This window comes from Martes martes (assembly GCF_963455335.1).
Source record: "Martes martes genome assembly, chromosome: 4".
Lineage (NCBI taxonomy): Eukaryota > Metazoa > Chordata > Mammalia > Carnivora > Mustelidae > Martes > Martes martes.
Genome location: NC_137891.1, coordinates 117,393,054 through 117,417,165, shown reverse-complemented (window position 1 = coordinate 117,417,165; position 24,112 = coordinate 117,393,054). Strand labels below are relative to the sequence as shown.

The following is a 24,112-nucleotide window of genomic DNA, read 5'->3' as shown; positions in this document are numbered from 1 at the left end:
GTCTGGCGTGGCTCAAGAGTAGCGAGAGTGGATAGCAAGAAATGACATGGAGAGACAGAGAAGGGTAAGATCACTGAGAAGATCGCATTCCAAAAGAAGCCAGCAGGAAAAAAGAATCAATAATAATTTCCAGTACTAACAAAATCTTGGGTAAATAAGGATCAAGCTGCATCAGCCTGGGAAGTTGGGGTTCTCTTGGGAAGCATGGGCCAGCTTCCAAACTTGGTTGTCTGAATGCATGGAAAAATCCAGGCACTTAGCTGAAAGCACTTAGCTGAAACGGAGGACCAGAGCAGTCAGGAAAGGATGTTCCAGATTCTTAGCTGCATCTTTCTTTTTCTCAATAATTTATTCACTCCCCATTGCAGGAGATATTGCCCTAGAAAAGTCAAAGCTCAAGAGACATAAACATCTCTCTTAACTGTAGTCTTACACTGGACTTCCTTTTCTCAAGCCCCACATGTGACCCAACAGCAAATACTGTCAGCTCTGCCTTCAAAATATATTCACAACCCAATCACATTCCACCATTTTACTATCCCCGTACTGGTTCAGTCAACTGGAGTCTCTCTCCTGGATCACTTCAAGAGTCTTCTGACTCAATAAAGTAGGCAGGTCCCTTTGATAGTGCAAGTTAGATCATGTTACCCTTGTGCTTGAACTCTCCAGTGGCTTCTTATCTCACTCAGCCTTTATAGTATGGAACATGACCTTACTTGATCTGGCTTCCACCTACTCCTTTGATTTATTTCCTCCTACTCTTGTCCTTTGATCATCCTGTCCCACTTTTGTGCTTTTCACAGATACAAACATGACAGCCAGACTGCTTACCCCAGGGCCTTTGCACTTGTTTTTCTCACAGTCTGGAAGGTTCTTCTCTAGGTAACCCATGTGACTATTTAAGCTTCAATTCATAGCTCAGATGTCATCTCAATGAGGCTTTCAAAGATTACTCCATTTAACATTGTATCTCCCTTAGCACTTTATATCCTTCCTCTTTCTTGTTTTATTTTTCTCTATTGCATCTATGAATACCTGGCATATCAGTAAAATATTTACCTCTTTATTATCCGTGTACCGTCACTAGGCTATAAGCTCAAAAAGAGCTTTTCAGAAAGAGATTCCTGCTGTATATCCAATACTCAGTAAATGTTTGTTAAATAAATGAATGGACTTATTTTGAGTGGATAAAATGAATTTATTATTATATAAAACCAAAAGTCAAAACTAGACTTTATTATGATACTGCTTTAGAGAGTCACTGGAGAAAGAATTAAAAAAAATTTTTTTTTCTCATTCAGTAGATATTTTGACAGGAAGCAAAAAAGTAAATTTACTGTAGCCAATATATTTCACTCTTTTGGCTTTTTAACTGTCTTCCAGAAAAAAAATTTTTTTTCACTGTTCTGATTATTCACAGAATAATAATACACAGATACTATTATATATTCATTTTTTAAAAACAGAAAAAATATAAAAAGGATATACATTAAAAAGTCTTGCACCCACGCCTGTTCCTATCTACTCATTTCACCTATTCCTCAATCCCCTACAATTAGCCACTTTTACTAGCTCCTTATGGGTCCTTCCAGAGATCCTTTAGAAAAATACAAGTGAATGGTTTCCCCCTGTCTTATACAGGAGATAGCATAAATATACACTGCCCTGCATCTTGCTTTTTTTACTTTACAGTATATTCTGGAAATTTTTCCATATTGATCATTATAGAGCTTCCTCGTTCTTTTCCTTTCTTTTCATTTTTTAAATAGTCATGGTGACAGAATGGCCCCCAAAGGTGTCCAGGTCTTAAAACCCAGAACCTGTAAGGGCACCTGGGTGGCCCAGTCCTTCAGTTCAGGTCATGATCCCAGGGTCCTGGGACAGAGCCCTGCATCAGGGTACCCACCCTCTGAACCTCCCCACTGCTTGAATAAATAGAAAAATCTTAAAAACAAACAAAAAAAACCCAGAACCTGTAAATATGTTACCCTGCATGGTAAAATGAACTTTGCAAATGTTCAAATACAATCATAAAGATCCTTATAAGGGCAAGAAGGTAACAGGAGAGAATCAGAATCATGTTATAGTGATGTGACCATGAGCCAAGGAATGTGAGCAGTCCCTAGGAGACAGGAAAGACAAGGAATGAAGTCTCCCTTACAGCATCCAGAAAGAACACCAGAAATTAGATGCTCGGTTTTTAGCCATAAGACCCATTTCAGATTGTTGACCTCCAGAACTGTAAGATAAAAAATTTGCATTGTCTTAAGCCACCAAGTTTATGGCCATTTGTTACAGAGAAATAGGAAACTAATACAAAACTCATATAGTATTTAAATGTTTGGATAAACCATGGTTTGTTTTAATTCTAAAGATGGATAATGACTATCCCCTATCTTCTGTAATAAATGGCCACACACATAGACAGCTCCTTAGGTGTACAGATAATAGCTACAGGGTAAATTCCCAGCAGATGGATTGCTGCTTTGTAGGGCATGCAAATCTATAATTTTGCAATCCCTCCAGCAATGTATGAGGTTCAGAGCTAAAACCTGATGTATTTAAATAAACAAAAAAAGCTGTTCTTGATAGCAATGAATATTTGTCCATTCCTAAATTCCCAAACAGTACTAGATGCCCGGCTCAAAAAGGGCACTTGAATACACAGCCTAAAATAACACTTTTACCAAAAGACCGTGCTTCAACCCCAAGTAATTAATAATTAATTAATACCTACCTGTAAAGGCGTCGCACAGGTATAAATGGTGTTTTGTTGGACCGTCTGTAAATGTTTTATCAAATGATGAGGACCAACGGACCAGCCAAGCTGGAAAAGGAAAAGATAAAAAGCAGTTTTCAAAAAACAAATCCAATTGTATGTACTAAATCTGATAGTAGATATTTAATGTAATTATTAAATATATGCAAGTCTAAAATGTTCATACTATGAAGGTAGTGCAGTGTTAGTATTTACCCCTCATTTCACACTGTTGTTTTATGAGAAAGTTTCCACTGGAGTCACTGAACTCTGCTTTCAGAAGGTAAACAGTACCCTTAGTCACTATTACCCTTTTCTTTTCTAATTTGCTACTTCTGATATTCTGAAGGTCTAAAAACTGTAACAAAGGTTATCTGAATTAGGTAAAAGTAACTCTGAATGAGGGCCTAGGGGGCTCTTCCATAAGCTGGTTCTCTAGGCCCCATTTTTTTGATACTCCCTGCTTCTTGGCCATGTTCAGGAGAGGCTGGCTGGAGGATGACCAAGTTTCCACGGCCTTACCATGGGTGTAGAGATTACTTAAATGAATAAATAAATAAAAACTAAACAATAACTTACTGGGTAAATTGTTATTGTATTACATAATGTGGTGCTTAAGTACGTGGATTCTGAAGCTAGACTGCCTGCACTGGCTTGACTTTATTCGCAGTATCGCCTCAGGCAACTTACTTAACTTTTCTGTACTAGTTTTATTGCCTGAGAAAGGAGATGACAAATATACTCACCTCATAATGCCCTTATGAGAACGAGCTTGTGTAAAGCACTTAGAACTTGGCACAGAGTAAGTGCCAAAATATTAGTTATTATTCTATATTATTTTCTTCCTCCTTTTATATTAATATGCAATAATCTGAACACTTTTTGCAAAAAAAGGTGCCATTAGTTCATTACTTATAAAATGAAAAACTACCTATTTTTTCTGCCATTTACAGTGACATGGATGGAGCCAGTGTTATGCTAAGCAAAATAAGTTAGAGAAAGACAAATACCATATGGATTTCACTCATACGTGGAATTTAAGAAACAAAACAAATGAGCAAAGGAAAAAAAAAAGAGAGGGAGGGAGGCAAAACAAGAAACAGATTCTTAAATATGGAGAACCAATGGATGGTTAACAGAGGGGAGGTGGGAGGAAGGATGGGGGAAATAGGTGATGAGGATTCAGGCAGGCACTCGTGACGAGCACTGGGTTTGTATGGAAGAGCCCAATCACTGTACTGCACACCAGAAGCCAATATGACATTTTATGGTAACTGGAACTTAAATAAAAACGTTAAAATAACAAAGAAATGATCAGGTCTCAAAAAGGATAAAGGCCAACATGAAAGCCGAATGAGTAAATAATAAAGAAAATATCAGTAAATATAAAAACCTGTGTAAACTGAAAATATATCCATTTAAAACACACACAAACAGAAACTCTACGAGAAATAAAATATACGCCTGTTTTGAAGACATTATTTTCTTCTGCATCTTACCTTCCAGCCAGTTACACTGAAAGTCTTTCCAGCACTTCCTATTGTTATTGTTCTCTCCCACATACCTGGAAACGTAGCTGAATAGGAAAGAGAAAAGAAAAAGGTTAAGTAATTGCTTTCCCATCAATCTATATTCAGTATAATCTAAAAGTAGTGTCGTCAGTGTATTTCAGTAGGTTTTTATTTTTTTAATTTATTTTTTATTTTTATTTATATTATAGATTTTATTTATTTATATGAGAAGGAGAGACAGAGAGCGTACAAGCACGGGGGAGCTGGAGAGGGAGAAGCAGGATCCCCACTGAGCAGGGAGCCTGATGCAGGGCTCCATCCCAGGATGCTGGGATCAGGACCTGAGCCAAAGGCAGATGCTGAATGACTAAGCCACCCAGGCGTCCCTTCAGTGGGTTTTTAAATATAATGTAACTTTAACCCAAACACAATTAAAAATGTTACAGTACTTGAAAACACTGTAATATGTGACAGATTAAGTAATTTTAAGTGGCAAAATTACTTCCAAGGGCAGGAGTGTCAGTAGCCAGTGGCTGGGCAGAGGTCACACAAGCCTTGGCACCTAGCACTCAGTGTCAGCAGTGGCGGTACATTCAATATTCTCTTCCTGTGGCTCCATTTTGGTTGTGGTCCTGGCTATTGTTGTCTCGACTCTACTTTGCCCATTTTGTGAACCTATTTCTCCAGGCTTCCTAAGGCAATGATTCTTAAAATGTGGTCCCCACACCAGCAACAGCAGTCTCAGTGGGGAATTAGTCAGGAAGGCAAACTATTGGAGTGAATCCCAGAGCTACTGAATCAGAAACTCTGGGGGTAGCACCTGGCAATCTGGGTGTGCATGCATGTACGTGTGTGTGTTTCACTAACAACTTTGAGATATAAATCCTACACCATAAAATTCACTTCTTCAAACTGTCCAATTTGATGATATTTAGTATATCAGCAGAGCTGTGCAAGCAGTTGGAGGAAGTCCATACCTTTTGGGTATCACCCCTTAATATCTCCATGGCCAAGAGCACTAGGAACTTGTGCCTGAATGGAGCTCATCTCCCACACTTATTCTCTCCATAATACACACCATAGCCTTCCTGCTCTTAGAAATATTAGCCAGCATGTCAGCACTATGCTTGGGATCTATTTTAATTTTTTTTTTAAGATTTTATTTATTTATTGGACAGACGGAGATCACAAGTAGGTAGAGAGGCAGGCAGAGAGAGAGGAGGAAGCAGGGTCCCTGCTGAGCAGAGAGCCCGATGTGGGCTCGATCCCAGGGCCCTAGGATCATGACCTGAGCCAAAGGCAGAGGCTTTAACCCACTGAGCCACCCAGGTGCCCCGGGATCTATTTTAAAGAACAAAACCATCATGAAAAGGACACTTGTTTATAGAAGGAGCTGAAATAAGAAAGCAGAGCATTGCCTTGTTGACCTCAACTGAGAACATGTCCATCGGGTCACTCCAATTTTTTGCCCCTTTCTGCATATTTATGAATGACGTGCCAAGAGTATTGACTTTGGAGTTAAAAATCTATTTCAGTGAGTGATTCACAAATATGGATTGTACAAATAATGAGAAATGACTGCATAAATGTTTTCAAGTTGATTGATATCTTTAAAAAAATCAGTCAATCTTATACTTATTTACTTACCAAACACTTATTAGCAATGATCAGGTGCCAGAGACTAACCTAGGTCTAGAGGAAACACAGATAAGAAGCCACTCCTATCTTCAAGGAGTTTAATGGCTAGTGGGGGTAGGAGGAAAGTAAAACAGCAACCATAGTACAGTGTGGAAAGTGCTGTAATCGCAACAGGCATGGAGTATCATGCAAGAACAGAAGAAGGTGTTAGGCGTAGCTTTCTGTAGCCAGTAATGCTTGAGCTGAGACTTGGAAGACCACGTAGGCCTTTGCCAGTCAGAGAAGGGGGAAAAAAGGTATTTGTGGCAAAGGGCATGCAGGTTACAAAATGATGAAGGTAGAGAATGTAAAATCTTGCGAACTTTGCTGAACATTGGCAAACTGTTGCCTTATGAATCTTCCAAGAATGCTAACTACACTGCTCTTTGCATTCCTTAAGTAATTTAGTCATGAAGTTCTTCTCATGCAATCCCATGAGTTTTTCACCTGTTCTGTAGAGGTACAGTAGATATTCTTCTGTTATTCTAAGACTCATGGTATACACAAACCTCTCTTTTTTTTCCAGCAGTAAACTGATCAGCTGAATAACTTACAAGGAATTTTATATTAGTTATCTGAATACTGAAAGATTTGTATATCAATATCAATGTATTAATATATTTTTTTCTAGAAAGAGAGGTTTCTTTTGTTGACTGAAACGTCATTTTATAGAAATTTGGAGATATCATTTGAATCAAGAATCTAATCCAAGAACAAATTCTACTACTTCAATAAAAAGGGCCCTAAAGAATTTTAAAACATCTGGATGTTCATGTCCTCTCCATCTCAGAGCCACAGAAGTTAATGTAAACAGAACAGAATACCAAAGTCCTGCGTGTGAATCTAACAGGAAAAAACCAAAAAATAGAAAAGAGTCTTTGTAGGTCTGATCATTTAAAAAAAAAAAAAAACAGTATCTAGGGGCACCAGTTGGCTCAGTTGGTAAAGCATGAAACTCTTGATCTTGGAGTTGTGAGTTCAATCTCCATGCTGGGTAGAGTTATTTATTTATTTATTTTTAAAGATTTTTTTTATTTATCTGACAGAGATCACACATAGTCAGAGAGTCAGGCAGAGAGAAAGGGAAGGAGGCTCCCTGCTGAGCAGAGAGCCCAACGCAGGGCTCGATCCCAGGACCCTGGGACCATGACCCGAGCTGAAAGCAGAGCCTTTAAGCCACAGAGCCACCCAGGCACCCCGGGTAGAGTTATTTAAAAACAAAACCAAAACCAAAAAACCTAGGGGCACCTTGCCAGCTCAGTTGGAAAAGCATACAACTCTTGGTCTCAGGGTTGTAAGTTCGAGCCTTACCATGGGTGCAGAGATTACTTAAATGAATAAATAAATTAAAACTAAACAACGACAACAACAAACAAATCCCAATACCTAAAGTTGTTAAGTTAAGCTTGCATTTATATCTCTAAGGCAACTGGTCTTTGCACTTCCCATATATGACCCATGATCCTTAAATCAGCCACAGTAGCTATGAGTTACTTACAGGTAGCTTAGGCTTCAGTGGACGTCAGGCGGGGATGAGAGGCATGAGGAAGAGTGCTACCCCGAAGAAAACTGCTTTAGTGAAAGCATGAGGATGATGCTGCTTCATGATGTATGGTTAGAAAGCCTTACTATCACACTCTGCAAATTGATGAAATAGCCATTTTGCATCTTTCATATAACAAAGGCCACTGTATTTGAAGAAGAGCTAAGTTTTCGTGGAACCAAACTGCACTCTCTAAATTCATTTTTTTTTCTTGTTTATGGGCTGTTATAAAAAACTAAAAAGTCTGAGTTAAAAATATATGTCTTGATATCTTCAGCAAGTCATATCTGCTACATTTTTAATATGAAGGGCTTATCATATGAGGTTTAAGCAATATAATAAAGGCTCAAACAATATATCTTAAGATCATTTAAAGTTATCTATTGGGAAAATATTGTTAAACTGCGTTAACTAAAACTCTAAAGATTTGAGGCATTATTGCATAGACATGAACATATGTTTTATGTTAAGTATAGAATTATATTCATTAGAAAGATGACACTTCTTCTCTCTGCTTAGTTAAAAAATTAAATTTATTTAATTAATTAAATTAGAAATTACAAAAAATAATTATTTGTCCACATTGATCTGACTTTCGACTGGAAATAGTTCAAATGACCCAAAACAGAGAGATCATCAAGATGAACCCTAATGCAGTTTTCACAAGGAACAGCAGTTTGCTGTGTCAAGGCATCACCGTACCTTTCAGATCTCTGGCTGTCTTCTCTGGCTATCCATTCTCCCTGAGAATATTCTCTTCCATGGGTTCCATCATCAACAAAATTTTGATGATTGCCCAAACTATTTCTCCTCATAATTTGATCCTGACTATCAGACCTATAATTCCACTTGTCTCCAGACATCTTCTCTATATCTCACAAACACTGAAACTTAGCAAGACTAAAGCGCGAGAGGCAGGAAGATTCCTTACTCCCCACAGATCTGCTCCTCCTCAGCACATCCCCACCTCTGCTTAAGAGCCTCATCACTGCTGAGCGGGCCGGACCAGAGATCTCAGAAGCTTACTTGCTTGTTCCCTTCCCATCTTCAAAGGCTATACCCTCTCCCTGCCCAAGCCCCACATTGTTTTGATTCTAAACCCTACTGCTAACCTATCTGACTCACTTCAGATCCTCACCTCTAGCTGGTTCTTAGCTTTATACTACAAATCCAATCATGTAACCAATTCCCTTGACATGACACGTCCCTTGTTCTCAAAGTATGCTCATTGGAACTCTGACAATCAAATTACTGTAGAATTTTTTTTAAAAAATCAATTTTAAAGTCAATCAGAGAAAAACAATTATCCTATGATCTCCCTGATATGAGGAAGTTAAGAGGCAACGTGGGGAGTTTGGGGGGTAGGAAAAGAATAAATGAAACAAGAGGGGATTGGGAGGGAGACAAACCAGAAGAGACACTTAATTTCACAAAACAAACAGGGTTGCCGGGGGGAGGTGGGTAGGGAGAGGGTGGTGGGGTTATGGACATGGGGAAGGTATGTGCTATGAAGTGTGTAAACCTGGCGATTCACAGAACTGTACCCCTGGGGCTAATAATACATTATATGTTAATAAAAAAAATAAAAAATTTAATTAAAAAATCAATTTTAAGTTTTCTTCCTTGAAATTTTCTTAAGTGCTTAAAATAAGTACTACTGTTTATCTGACAGTGTATGCTACCAACGATGAAACAAATGAATGTTTAGTAAGTGAATACTAATGGCAAAATAAAAAAGTTCTGGTGTGTTTATTTCAATGGCTCTCTGTTACAAATATGCACAGAACTGTGATTTTTATACTGACTTCTTTTTTATTATTTTTTAAAAAAGATTTTATTTATTTATTTGACAGACAGATCACAAGTAGGCAGAGAAGCAGGCAGAGAGAGAAGGGAGGAAGCAGGTTCCCTGCTGAGCAGAGAGCCCGATGCGGGGCTTGATCCCAGGATGCTGAGCCGAAGGCAGCGGCTTTAACCCACTGAGCAACCCAGGCGCCCCTTGACTTCTTTTTTTAAAAAGATTTCCTTGTTTTAGAGAGAGAGAGAGAGAGAGAGAGAGAGAGTGTGTGTGTGTGTGTGTGTGTGTGTGTACATGAGTGCGGGGGTGGGGGTGGAGGAGCAGAGGGAGAGACTGTTCAAGCAGACTTCCCACTGAGCACAGAGCTTGATCTCACAACCCTGAGATCATGACCTGAGCTAAAACCAAGAGTTGGATGCTCAATCCATCAAGTCACACAGGCGCCCCTAATGACTTCTTCTAATTATTAAATTTCTGTTAGGAAAACTCTTTCTTGTTTCAGGATGGAAGGCAATGTATCCCTATTTCATGATGGGAACTTTGTGGCTCTGAGGTGCTCTATATACTAAGGCTTTGAGTTTCAGAACCACTGACTTCCTCCACAAGTTTAAACTCTGTTCTCATATTCGAGGCTGCCAGAATTACCCTACTTTTCCATCATCATCTGTGCCTTTTATATCCTTGTAAACCACTTGCCCTAATCTTAAGTATATCTTGATCTGTTACGCCTCCTTGTTTCAGTCCATATTAGTTTTATCTGGTATGAATTTTCTTCCTACCTCTCTGCTTAGCAAATTCCATCTTTTGCTCACTCCTCTGTTGATCCCCTCAAGCAGTTGCTTTGTCCTCTGTATTTCTACAATTTATAATGTACATAGGGATAATTATGATATATTCAACTATTTATATATAAGTACACTAATTTTTTATTTATTGATTTTTGCCGGAGTGATTTTAGTTTTCCTTCTCTTATCCCCTTCATACTTTCTATTCATTTACTCATCAATTATGCTCTGATCCTCTAACATACGCAGGAATCCTATCCTGGAAATTGGGCATTCAGAAGACACTAAAACAAACAAAAATCCTTACGTTCTAGCAAGTTAGAAGTAAAAAATATAGGTCTTGATATTTATTATAAAAGAAAAAACAGAACGGGGGGGGAAGCAAAGCAAATGCTGGAAGGAAAGCTTATAACTATGTTATATATGGCCATAAAAATTGATACCAGAATAAAGCCCTGGGGGACGTGAGAGACTGAGCCATGTGGATATCTAGGGGGAAAAGTGTTTCTGGGCATTGGAAGGACAAGTGCAAAAACTCTACGTTTGCAGCTGTGCATATAATCTTATAGTTGATATCAGTCTGAACAATTCTAGAAGACACCGAGGCACTTGCGAGATGGCCCAGTAGTAATGAAGAAATCTCTGGCAAAGACCAAGCAGCAATAGCTTACTGGGCCTTACATTCTCCGGTTGACTGGGAATTTTGGCAACTTGCTCAGCACAGAGAGTCCAGCTTGGGAACAAGTAAGCTCCCTGTATCTTATGTACCAAGTAATAGATGGATTCTTGATAAAAAGCCAAGGATATAGGCAAAAGTATGACTTCTCTGGTTTCACAGCTTTATAGTATGATCCAAAAATCTCTTCCCTTAGTTTGTACTGCTTGTCCTTCAATCTGTTTATCATTTCACTCAAGCATCATTTATTCAAATCCCATTTAAGTGCTCATCCGGACAGATACCCAATGTAAGGACTATTTTAAAGCCGTTCTGGGATCCTTTCCAATCAGTTGTTCCACACGTGCCCAAACACATTTAGATTGTGACTCTATGTAATAATCAGTACCTATTTTTAAATGCTTATTTCCAGTATATACAAGCCATTCATAAACCTCATCACTGATGCAGAGTGTGTCATATTTGATGCAAAGGTCAGCAATTACTTGAAGTTCCTCTTTGGTATACACCTGTATGTATTAAAGAAAACAAAAGAGCAGAGCCAATTATGATTCAACGTGTGAGAAAATGATAGGTCAGAAGACTGTATAAAGAGATCAAAGACTCACCTTGCCAATGGGGTTATGTGGAGTATTCAGTATAATAGCTTTGGTTTTAGAATTAAATTTACTTGCCAGTTCTTGAGGATCCAATGTCCAGTCAGAACTAGACCATTTTTTCCCACTGACAGGTTTCTAAGTATGAAGAATAAAATGTGATTTAATTCAATTAATTCATGTTTGCTGTCTTACAAATAAATAACCTTACTGGGGGGGAAAAAAAATAGAGAAGGGTAAGGCCTTCACTAAGCCTGGGCGCCTGGGTGGCTCAGTTGGTTGAGCGACTGCCTTCAGCTCAGGTCACGATCCCAGACTCCCGGGATCGAGTCCTGCATTGGGCTCCCAGCTCCACGGGGAGTCTGCTTCTCTCTCTGACCTTCTCGCCTCTCATGCTCTCTCTAACTGTATCTCTCTCTCAAACGAATAAATAAAGTCTTTAAAAAAAAAAAAAAATCATTAAGCCTTAAGAGCCCAAGAAGACTAGTCTCATGCTCATACCTATTAAATGGCAAAATAAAATCTTGTCGACATAAATAGCTGTTAAGTGTCTACATTCCTTCAAGGGAACCAGCTATAACTATGGTTAACACGTTTGGTACTTTAAGGCCAATATAAGATTCTGTGATTTATCTTAGTGTATACTTATTTTAGTAAGATTTTTAAAAAGACATTGGTAGCATGCTTCATTAAATTCCTAAAAATAAAAGCAAAATTTTAAAAATTTCAGAATTTTCACTTTATTCAGAACTGAACAAGCATTTATGGAGACTCAGCATAAACTGTTAGTCACTGGGGAGCAGTGCTATGAAAGTGAGTTAGAAATGGTCTCTGAGCTGAACCTGCTCATGTTGGTGAGGGAGACACATAGCTACAAGAGATAACATTAGATATAATGTGAATGCTGGTACAACAGAGACACATGGCAAACACAGGAGATAGTAATATAAGTTGCTCTCTTCAAAATGTTGGTTACCTTCAGCCATAGTAGAGATACACAGTAAATCCCAAAAAGTAATCAAAGTTGAAACTTTATCAGGAACAAAGCAATTACATATATTTTCAAAACATCTTGAAGATTGTGAATGGTGCCGGCAAACTTACAGATCTTAGGGGAATAAAAACAGGTGTTGCTCCAGCCATTCTCACCATGGGCTCATAGCAGTCATAGAAAGGCATTATTATTATGACCTAAAATGAACCCAAATAAGAATTTAATGTACCAATTATTCATTCATTTAAAAAAATACTGTGTACCTACTGTATATAAGGCATTATACTACCTGCTGAGATGCAGCAGTGAAAAGGCTGGTCTCCCTTGCCTTCATGGAGCTAATAGCCAAGTGGAAAAGACCTTAGAGATACACTTGTCCAGGAGTCCTTGCTCTCTCAATGAGGTCTACAGAAGGGCTTGTAGTCGGGATTCTTGAAATTATATATAAAACTTCACACGGGCTTAGGTAGATTTTTCTGGGGGAAGAGGCCATGTCTCATCACATCCTTGAAGGAATGTTCCAGCCAGAACATTAAGTATTTCTTTAAATTTTAAATTACAAAATAAAATACAAGAGAGGGGCAGAAGCCAAAGACTGTAAGGAAAGACGACACAGCAATGCTCTCCATTATGGGGTACCAGTTTACAAGCATTATCCTGAGATTAAAGATGTTTTTCTCTGCTCAAAAGCACTCCAAAACAAAGACTGGATGCAGGGAGACAGGTTAAGATGCTATTGTTAATGTCTGATACCCACAATTTCCCTGTGGGTGACTTATATCTAGATTCAGTCTTTTTTCCTAGCCCCTTAAGATACATATTCCTTGTTCCTTGGCCTCTATGTGTTCTCTCTCAGTCACCTGTGGGCTGGCTTTTACATCAGTCAACGGGCCAATCCAACCTGTCCAGTTGGTATCTAGCATCCTTTTTACTTTTCTATAAGGAAAGTTTGAACACATAATTTATACCCATCATATATATTCTCTTTTTCTTTTTATCTTTTTTTTTCTTTTAGAGAGAGAGAGAACACACGGATATGGAAGTGAGGGGTCGGGGGCGGGGGGAAGAGAGAGAGAGAGAGAGACTCTTAAGCAGGCTCCACACCTAGCCTGACACAGGGCTCAATCTTATAACCCTGAGATCATGACCTGAGCCAAAATCAAGAGTCAGACACTTAACCAACTGAGCCATCCAGGTGCCCCTCTTTTTATCTTTTTAAACCTAGTAATATTTCATGAAAATTTCCTATTATACTTTTAATATTTATTATCTTAATGGCTACTTGGGAGTCTTAAAATAGTCTTTTTTTTTTTTTTTTTTTAATCATTTGCTTGTATAAAGAACAATGCTGGGGCACCTGGGTGGCTCAGGTGGTTGAGCATCCAACTCTTGATTTCAGTTCAGGTCATGATCTCAGGATCGTGGGACTGAGCCCCATGATGGGCTCTGTGCTTACAGAGGAGTTGGCTTAAGATTCTCTCTCCCTCTGCCCCTCTCCCACCAGTGCCCATGTGTGCTCTCTCTCTCTAAAATAAATAAATCTTTTAAAATAAATAAATAAACAATAATGCTATGTTTATTTGTGATTATATGTAGTTTCTCTGCTTTTAAATAGCTGAATAAATTCATATGATTGCTAATGCTAGATTAAAGGGTACAAACATTTTTATGGCACCTTATACAGACAGCCAAATTGCTTTTGAAAAATTGAGTAACTATTTCTAATTTCACAAATCAACACTAAGTTGTCTCACTTAACTTCTGTCGGTTAAATTAGCGATACCTGATTGTTTTTCCAAATTTGCACTTTTTACTGTGTATTTCTTATGATGTGAAATGCCTGTTCAAAGGCCTTTCTCACTAAAGTCATATCAGGGCCTTACATTCTAAAGCCCCTTTGTTTATGCTAGCCACTCAGTTCACACTGAGCACCTACTATACAGTATACTATATTAGGTGTTACCTACTGTGCAGGGCAAAGAAATCCATCTTTGTTCATTCCCTTTGGGAAGGGATCTTTCCCTCAGGTGGACTGTAAGTTCCTAATTAGTCTACGAAATTCTCAGGGACCAAGATGACCTATCTTTGAACCCTGGTGAGAAACACAGGTGCCTGATTTGAAGTGAGAGCTCAATAAAGGAAAATAAATTGGAGAGGCAGGGAGGTAAAATTGAAAGAATATACTTGACACTCTTTGCAGCAATTTCTCTATTTTTATGCTGGGAGTAATTCCCCTCTCTTTCTGCAGAGTATTTATTGAGTACTCAGTGTTTCAGGGACTGGTTGTAGAGCAATAAACTGGTTCTCCTGGAACTTACATTCTACCAAGACATTAAATAAGAAAACAAGGAAGTAAGTTAGATAATTTTGGATAGTAATAAATGTTATAAAGGAAATAAAATAGGCGAATGTGATAGAAAGTGACATGTGTGTGGTTTCAAATATCAGATACAGTGATCAGGGAAGAAAGAACAAAGGAAAGAAGAGCACCTGCTGAGTACAGAAGGGGGGAGCAAGAAAGGATTAAGAACATCAAAGAATGAGATGAAACTTTCAACTAGTTTATAGGCTCAAAGGAGATTATGTATATGAAAGTATACCTGTACTTCCTTAAGATGTTTCCTTAAGGAGCTTATTGTCTGGCATAGTAGAGGGAATTAGAGATGTAACAGAATAACATAATACAAAGTAACAGCAGTATGTTTTATAGAAACTGTACAGGGAAAGAGCCATGAGAGTTCAAAGAAAGGAATTAACAACATAGATCCAGGTAAATATTCATTCTTCAGACTCGGCTTAAGCAACGCCTCTCTGGAGTCTTCTGAGCCTATGTTAGCAGAGCCATCACCACCATAACTAACACATTCTCCACAACTGACTGTCACACGCATTCCAATTCACCAGTTGGAGAGTATCTCCTCCACTAGACGGGAAACTCCTGCCACACAGAAACTGTCTCCCAGGGTGCCTAGTATAGGAGATTCTCAGTGATTTCTGAATGAATGAAGAGGTCCGGAAATACTGGAGCAGGGGTATTGGAATGATGATAGGGACAGAGGGGCAGCACTGAGTCTGGGGTCATATGGGTCACAGTACCAAAGCAGAAATCATTCATCCTTCTTGTTACACATGGAGCTGCTAACGATGCTGGGCATAAAAACACACTGACCAAATACTCGCTGAGTTCAGATAAGGGTAATTTTAGTCGTGCAAATCAAAGATTCATTCTCCCCATCATTGCTAGCCCCTTCCACTTACCCTTCTCTAAACAGGCTGTGAAAATACGAATGAGTCACATGCAACGAAACAGATGAATCTCAGACATAATGATAAATGAAAGAAGCCGTTCAAGAGCACATACTGTGTGATTCCATTTATATCAGCTTAAAGAGCAGGTAAAAGGGGACTATGGAGACAGAAGAGTAGTTACCTCTGGAAGAATATAAACGAGGCAGAGGCAAAAGGGAGCCTTTTACGTGCAAAAATGTACCATATCTTCATCTGGTTTGTGGTTACCTGGATATATATTCACATATATATAAACATACACATGTAAACAACTGGTCAAGCTGGGTACTTAAGATTTGTGGATTTTACTCATGTGTACTATACTTCAAAAATAATTAAAAATACAATGTAAATTAAAAGATTCAAAGGCAGTACAAATGATAATAATTAAATATAAGTAAGATGATAATGTTAATACACTTACTTCATCTCCCTCATCAATTAATCCTTGAATGGCATTAAAAAGAGATCCGTATGCTCCTACTGTCACAAGGATTTCTTTATTTGGATTGATCTGATTTTGATAAAATTTTTCATATAAGCAGGCTAGAGCTTTCACAAGTGATGGATGACCCTGTTGAACAAAAAAGAGGGAAAAAAATCATAAATTTGATTATGGGATCTACTTCTTGGAGGTACTCTGGATCTAAAATGAAAGAATTTTTAAAATTTGGGTTTCATGTTTATAATTATCCAAAGAAAATTTATATTTTTTAATGGAAATAAGAAACATTTTTCCCTTACTTTCAGAGGATTCCTACATGAAGGGTAATAAAAACTTGCTAATGACAAAAAAGAAAACAAACAAAAAAACAAAATAAAAACCTATTAAACAATTGGTTTTGGAATTTAAAATACCAACATATTTGCTTTGGTAAAAATTGACTTCAGTACCAAATATGTCTTTGACAGTACATTTTTTGACAGCAATCAAATCACATTCAATTACTTTATTTTTGATAGTAATTAAATTATACTGGGTAGAGTTGGACTTTTTTCCCAGCTAAAATAAGAAAACCTGCATTGTCTATGTATCCTGACTCTGCTCTTCCATGTCACCAAAGAGAAGGCTATTATGCCAACCAATGGACTATGGAGAGAGGGCAAAAACAAATTCCCCAAAGAAATGTATATTAGTGCTTATATGAGAGTTATGTTAGGAGGGAAGTAGGACATTCTTCGCCACATGATAGCCAAGAGGGGAGGAGTCACTCAAGCAAACAACAACGTTCACTAGAGGAATGAAGGGACTGTAAATCCAAAAACTCTGAGACATATAGGGAGTCTTTTTTTCCCCCTTAGATTTTATTTATTTATTTGTGAGAGAGAGAGTGGGGGGGGAGAAGAGAGAGCATGGGGAGAGGCATAGGGAGAAGCAGGCTCCACACTGAGCAGAGAGCCCAATGTGGGACTCGATGCCAGGACCCCGGGATCACGACCTGAGCTGAAGGCAGACACTTAACCACCTGAGCCACCCAAGCATCCCTAAGCCACCCAGGCATCCCTGTAGGGAGTCTTAACTCCTTTATTCGATCTGCCTCGATTCTTCTCTTCTATGTTTTCTGTTCTTCCCTCCTTCTCTTTCTTTCCCTTCCGTTTTCCCCTCCTTGTCTTATTTGGTACTGAATTCAGTATTTCTTATTTCTTATTGTTTCCTAGCATGTAGCTCCTCTTTTTGCTTTTGGAGAACTTCCTTGATTTTCAGTCAGTTGCAAGTGAGAGTCCAAGTGCTGGGCATGTGCTTTTTTGCAAAGCACCTAGGGCTCTAAAGGAATAAACTGGGTCAGGACACAAGTAAGGCTGGTAGGATATACCTCAGATTTATGAAGTAAAAGAGCCTTTGGTCATTTTAAGTTATCCATTCCAGCTCATACAAAAAGGAGGCATTTGTTGTTGTTGTGAAAGATACTTTTGTTTGTCACCTTTGTCAGAATGTTGATTAGTATGTCACAGACCCTCACCCAAATAAAATGAATAAAAACAAAGCTGTAGCATATTTTTCATAATTTGAAATTAGGAGATATTGTACTATTAGAGAAACTGGGTATAATTACTAACAGGGGGGTGACAGAATACAGCCAGTAAACTAAAAAATAATAGCAAGAGAAAGAGACTACTTAAATTCAAGCTCCAAAAAATATACGCAATTTGTGAAAAGAGCAAGAGAAGATTGTCACCATTCCTGGAAAACCAAAATTTCTTTTGAATTTCATTTTAATAACACGTCTAACAAATTCTAGCAAGGGGTGATCTGAAAGCAACCATAAACATTACACGTTTCCTCAGAATAAGGGCCTGTGTTTTAAAAAATTTTTAATTACAAAAACAACACATGCTTCATACAATTATTAAAACTAGGCAAAGTTGTGTTAAAAAAGAATTATGATCTCTCCTCAACAACACTTCCTTCCCATCTCCCTGAGGTGACCAATGTCATCCACAGACTGGTGACAGTGCAATACTATCTCCTGTACTTATTCAAATAAAAAACACATATATATAAATATACTTACATATATTCACAAAAACTGAAAAATATTTAAAGAATGGGCATAGGTCACAGCAAAGGAAACAATCAACAAAACTAAAAGGTAATCTACAGAATGGGAGAAGATATTAGCAAATGACACATCAGATAAAGGGCTAGTATCCAGAATTTATAAAGAATGTATCAAACTCAATACCCAAAAAAACAAAAAATCCAGTCAAGAAATGGGCAGAAGACCTGAACAGACATTTCTCCAAAGAAGACATACAGATAGCCAAGAGACACATGAAAAGATGTTCAACATCACTCATTATCAGGGAAATACAAATCAAAACCACAATGAGATATCTCTTCACACCTGTCACTATGGCTAAAATTAACAACTCTGGAAACAAGAGATGTCGGCAGAGATGCAGAGAAAAAGGAACCTTCTTACATTGTTGGTGGGAATGCAAACTGGTGTAGCCACTTGGAAAACAGTATGGAGGTTCCTCAAAGAGTTAAAAATAGAACTACTAGGGGTGCCTGGGTGGCTCAGTCGGTTAAACCTCTGTCTTCAGCTCAGGTCATGATCCCGGGGGTCCTAGGATCAAGCCCCACGTCAGGCTCCCTGCTCAGTGGGAAGTCTGCTTCTCCCTCTCTCCCTGCCTGATGCTCCCCCTGCCAAATAAATAAATAAAAATCATAAATCATAAATAAATAAAAATCATAAAAAAAGAACTACCCTGTGATCCAGCAACTGCACTACCCGTATTTACCCCAAAGATATACAAGTGGTGATTCAAAGGGTTACCTGCACCCTAATGTTTATAGCAGCAATGTCCACATAAGCCAAAATGTGGAAAGAGTCCAGATGTTCATCAACAGATGACTGGATAAAGAAGATGTGATGTGTATGTGTGTGTGTATATAATACCAATATATATACTAATTCAAAAGAAATATGCACCCCATGTTTGTAGCAACATTATTTACAATAGCCAGACTATGGAAGCAGCCCAAGTGTCCATCAAGAGATGAATGGATAAAGAAGACGTGGTGTACACACACACACACACACACACATACACACACACACACACAGGAATACTACTCAGCTCAAAAAGAATGAAATCTTGCCATTTGCAACAACATGGATGGGGCCAGAGAGTCTAATGCTAAGTGAAATAAGTCAGAGATAGACGGATAGCATACGTGTTCACTCATATGTGGAATATAAAAAACAAAACAAAGGAAAAAGGTGAGAGACAAACCAAAAAACAGGCTCTTAACTAAAACAAATGGATGTGCAGCAGAGGGGAAGTGGGCAGGGGAAGGGTAAAATAGGTAACGGGGACTTGAGTGTGCACTGTGATGAGTATTGTGTACTGTACAGAATTGCTGGATCACAATATTGTGCACCTGAAGCAAATACAACATGGTACATCAACCATAGTGGAATTAAAAAAAAAAAAAGCTGGAAAAAAAGAGAGAAGATTCTCCCTCCCTTGTTGCCCTCAGACCCTATGCTGGAACAACAGTAAAGCAAAGACCAAGAGAGGACTGTGGAGGGGTTAGAAGTTGGGGACGGCTCCTTCTAGAAGATAAGGGCAAGCAAGGGTGGGGATTCCTCTGATTACCAGGTTGGGACAGCTGGTCCCAGAAAGCCAATTATACAGAAGTGACAGAAGCACATTTAACCACAATACCATATAAAATGCAAGCCCATGCCCCACATGGTCTTCATATACTTACAAAGCCTCGTGTATACTGGTTCAGGCTATCAATTGCTGCAATCTTTGATAATTTCTCCTTTACATATATGGGAGGGGATATATCTGGAAGGCCTTGACCAAGATTCACAACAGAGGGGTCTGCAGCCAACTTTGTAAATTCAATCCTAAAATTAAAAAAATAATAGTAAGTACCAAAATTACAAAGTTAGCTTTTTATATCTCATGATCTTAACATAAAACTGAAAAACTAAGACCTAGTTTAATCTCACAAATAAAAAAATATGAGTTCCCAGCAAAAACTTTACCACCTACAAAATGATTTTATCTAATTAAATGATGGCTTATGAACTAATGAACTTAGAAGTTTCTTAGAAATCTCAATTTCTTGAAACCTACAGTTTCATCATCTATTTTTTTCCCTCAACCATACCAGCTGCTACTAGCTCATGGATTACAAGATAAGTTCTTTGTCCTTTTCTCTGCCTATCTGTAAGCTTAGCACTTGTACCATATTTATATGAATGAATAAATCAGTGTATGGACCCTTAACTTCCTTCCAATTTCACTTAATGAGTAAATTAAAATAAGTCCCTTTATTTGTAGAGTTTTTATGAGGGTAAAAATTCCCAACTAAGAAAATCAAAATGTGCAGGAAGAAAGCTTCACCACATTATTACTGCTTATTCTAAGGCACTCACCACACGTTACTATCAAGGCCTTCGATTCGTTTTGCATTGGTGATTTTCAAAGACATCTTCTGAAAGATACAAATATTGAAAAGTATTTTTAAATTTCTTTAATCAAAATTGAAAAAAAAGCCAGAAAACCACTGGTAACTCTACATTTTCCCTATTGTCGCTATGGGAAGAGTGGTACCATGACAAATGCCAGAGCCCAGTACAAAATTCTGAAGTGGAATCATCTCCCACCTACTGCCCTAAGGAACACTTTTCTTATGATCCTTCGATGTTTATCTTCTCACCAAAGAACAAAAATAGCATCCTAGCCTAAAAAAATAAACCACTTTGAAGGCCTGAAATGCACTGAAAAGAACAATAATGATACTAAAAAAAGTCAGGGTAAAAACATACCCTGAGTCCTTCTCTGAAGATCATTTTAGGTAAGATGTAGTAACAGTTCCACAAGTACGTGCCTTGTATGGCACACAGGAAGCACTCAACAAATGGTTTTAAAACTATTTAACAGAGAGCCCCAAATCATAACAGCTCACATTATTGAGTAGTGAGTAGGTACCAGGCACTGTTCTAAGTGTTGTACATTATTAACTCATTTAATAGTCACAACAACCCTACGTAGTGGTTCTCTTATTTCCCCTAAGTTAGTTAGGAGCAAAGTGAGGTACAGAGGATAAGGTTATAGAACTTTACACATCCGCCCAAGTTTACAAAAGCTAGTAACATTTAAACCCAAACAGATTCAACCCAGGATCTAAACCCAGGCAGTCTGACTCCAGAATACATACTCAGATTTCTTTTCTTTTTCTCTCTTTTTTTTAGATTTTATTTCTTTCCTTATTTTTAGAGTTAGAGTGTGAGCAGGGGAAGGGGCAGAGGGAGGGAGAGGGACAAAGACAATGTCAATGACTCTATCCTGAGCATGGACTCCAGTGCAGGGCTTGATCCCACAACCCTGAGATCATGACCTGAGCTGAAATCAAGAGTCAGACGCTTAACCGACGGAGCAACCCAGGTGCCCCCAGATCTATTTCTATATACTGTCTTTTATGTAACAAGACCTTATAAAAAGTTACCAGAATGCTGCCTCCTAAAAAGAATGTATTAGACATTTAGGTCAGGTCTCTTTACATCAAGCAAGCTAGGGCTATGGGAGAAAAATATTAGAAGTTAAAATTATGGTACAGCATATAATTCTTTAGTTCTCTAGATTTTAAAATTAAGTTTATACTATCTCACCAAAGCACTGAATTAGAGTTAAGTTCACTGTTAACAAGCTGGTAGGGAAAAAAAGGATTGGCAGCATTTTTATAAAGATTTTCCTAATAGAATATTAAAGCAATTTTAATTCAATCTGGGAGAAAGATAATGATAATGGTTATTAAATACACCATTGTTCTCATTCTATTCCAACAATGGAACCAAGAAAAAATCTTCTTACTCTCATATTTTTTAATCTTTGAAACTCCAGCAAAGTAAATCACATGCAAATTCTCCAGAGGTTAAGGTGCCTTCCAGAATAGCATTATGATTAAGTACCCACCTGAACAGGATGCTATTCCAGAAACTACAATTATAAAACTAAAAAGTCCCAGAATGATAGACAGAAAAAAATATCTTAACAATTGTCCTTTGCCATTAAAATGTTTAAAACTTAATGATTCATTTAGCATGTGGCTGCAAACACAACGTACATATTCATATGTAAATAGGTGAGGAAAGTCTGCAGCAGATCATTTAGACACAAAAGTTCAATTTTATTTAAAATATTTAGATAACTGAAGGCAAAACATATTTCCAGATTTAATTTTAAAATTTGTGTCCAGAACAGCCTCTCTCACACAACCTCCCTGCCTCTCTGCTCCTTCCCACCTGCCTAAACCATTTTAATATTTGAAATACTCCATCTTACTTCTGTAGCTTCACATATGATCATTCCTCTGCCTTAATGGTTTTTCCATACCAATGTTTCCTAATCTCCTTTTCATCACTGCCCCCATAAGGAGACCTTTCAGATATGTCTTCTAATCATCTCCCCTACTGCTCCATAAAGTAAGTTTTGTCAGATAGGGCTAAACTTTCCAAGGTCACAAAACATTGTAATAGCTATGGTTGATTTCACCTGCCAAGCACCAATTTTCTCCCCTTGAGGGCAATGACGCCCCTGTTGAGAATGCATGTTCTATACTCAATTCAATCCCTGCTCCCCATCACCCTGTCTCTGCACTTGGCTACCTCCTAAACCACTTGCCACTTTCAGTTCTCAAGTTAGACTTCATTTCCTCCACAGAGTGTTTTCTGATTCCCTAGGTCAAGGTTATATGCTCTTCCCACGTACTTCTATTACATGGAGTAAATTCCAGCGTTTACTATACAATACTGTAATTTTCGTGTTTATTTATCTATAACCTTCCTTTGATTGTGAACCCTGAGGATTAGTTCAAGCTTGTTAACTGTTATGTGTCTGTAATCAGGTTTCTCCACAGAAATAGAACCAATAAGATGTGCATATATATATTGATTCAAGAAAGGCTTGTGTGACTTATGGGGGCCAGCAAGTTTGAAATCTGCAGAGCAGTAAGGCACGCTGGAGACCCAAGGAGAGTTGATATTACAGCTCAGGATCTAATGGCATTCTGGAGGCAGAATTCCCTTTTCCTGGGGGGAACCTTAGTCTTTTTCCTCTTAAGGCCTTCAACTGATTGGGTCAGGCCCACCCACATTCTATAGAAGGCAAATTACTTAAAATCTACTGATTTAAATGTTAATCTCATTTGAAAAACGCCTTCAGAGACATTTACATGGATGTTTGAACAAATACCTGGGTTTCCTGGCCAGCCCAAGTCAACACAAAATGAACTATCACAGTGTCCAACACATAGAACTATGCTTAGCACATAGTAATTTTTCAACAAATATCTGATGAATGAAAGAAAGAATCCACACATCAGAAGTGAACTTAAGGTATCAGTTAGTTTATGTTAGGTTTATTGTGTCAGTCAGCTTAAGTTAATTTATGCTTCAGTAATAAATGACCCCAAAGTCTTGGTGGCCTAAAATCATCAGGATTTATTTCTTTTTCACAGTACATACTGACTGAAGATCAGCTGCTGCTTTGTTCCATGTCACTGTCACTCTGAGACATCAGCTGACAAAATAGCCTCTTTTTGGAATACTGTCAATTTCATAGCAGAGGGGAAAAATGTTAATTTCTACTTAGATGTGCAAATACCACTTCTACTCACATTGTGTTGGCCAAAGCAATTCATTGCTATGCCTGATACCAACATGGCAGAAATGAAGTCTGGAGGTACAGTGATTGTTGTGGGTTGAATTGTGTAACCACCCCTCCCCCCCAAATTCATGTTGAGGTCTTACCACCCAGTACCTCAGAATATGACCTTATTTGGAAATAGGTTCATTGCAGATGTAATTGGTTAAATTGAGGTCATGGGTTGGGGGACACTGCTATGACACCGATATGACAGTGTCTTTATAAAAAAGGGTAAATCTGGAGACAGTCTGGTATATAGGGATAATATCACACAAAGATGAAAGTGATTATTTTTGAAAGTCAGGGAATGCCAG

General features: G+C 38.1%; 1 protein-coding gene across 2 annotated transcripts in view; it reads right to left on the bottom strand.

Moving 5' to 3' along the window:
• KYAT3 (kynurenine aminotransferase 3) overlaps positions 1-24,112 on the bottom strand; it is a 60,951-nt gene that overhangs the window by 12,871 nt on the left and 23,968 nt on the right. For both annotated transcript variants that reach the window (XM_080803077.1, XM_080803076.1), the window contains 8 exons: positions 20,528-20,586; positions 19,849-19,993; positions 16,051-16,200; positions 12,449-12,535; positions 11,357-11,482; positions 11,137-11,257; positions 4,258-4,334; positions 2,738-2,827 (listed from right to left, as the gene is read on the bottom strand). In XM_080803077.1, coding sequence (XP_080659203.1) covers positions 2,738-2,827; positions 4,258-4,334; positions 11,137-11,257; positions 11,357-11,482; positions 12,449-12,535; positions 16,051-16,200; positions 19,849-19,993; positions 20,528-20,586 — 855 coding nt within the window. The remainder of the gene's footprint in view (positions 1-2,737; positions 2,828-4,257; positions 4,335-11,136; positions 11,258-11,356; positions 11,483-12,448; positions 12,536-16,050; positions 16,201-19,848; positions 19,994-20,527; positions 20,587-24,112) is intronic.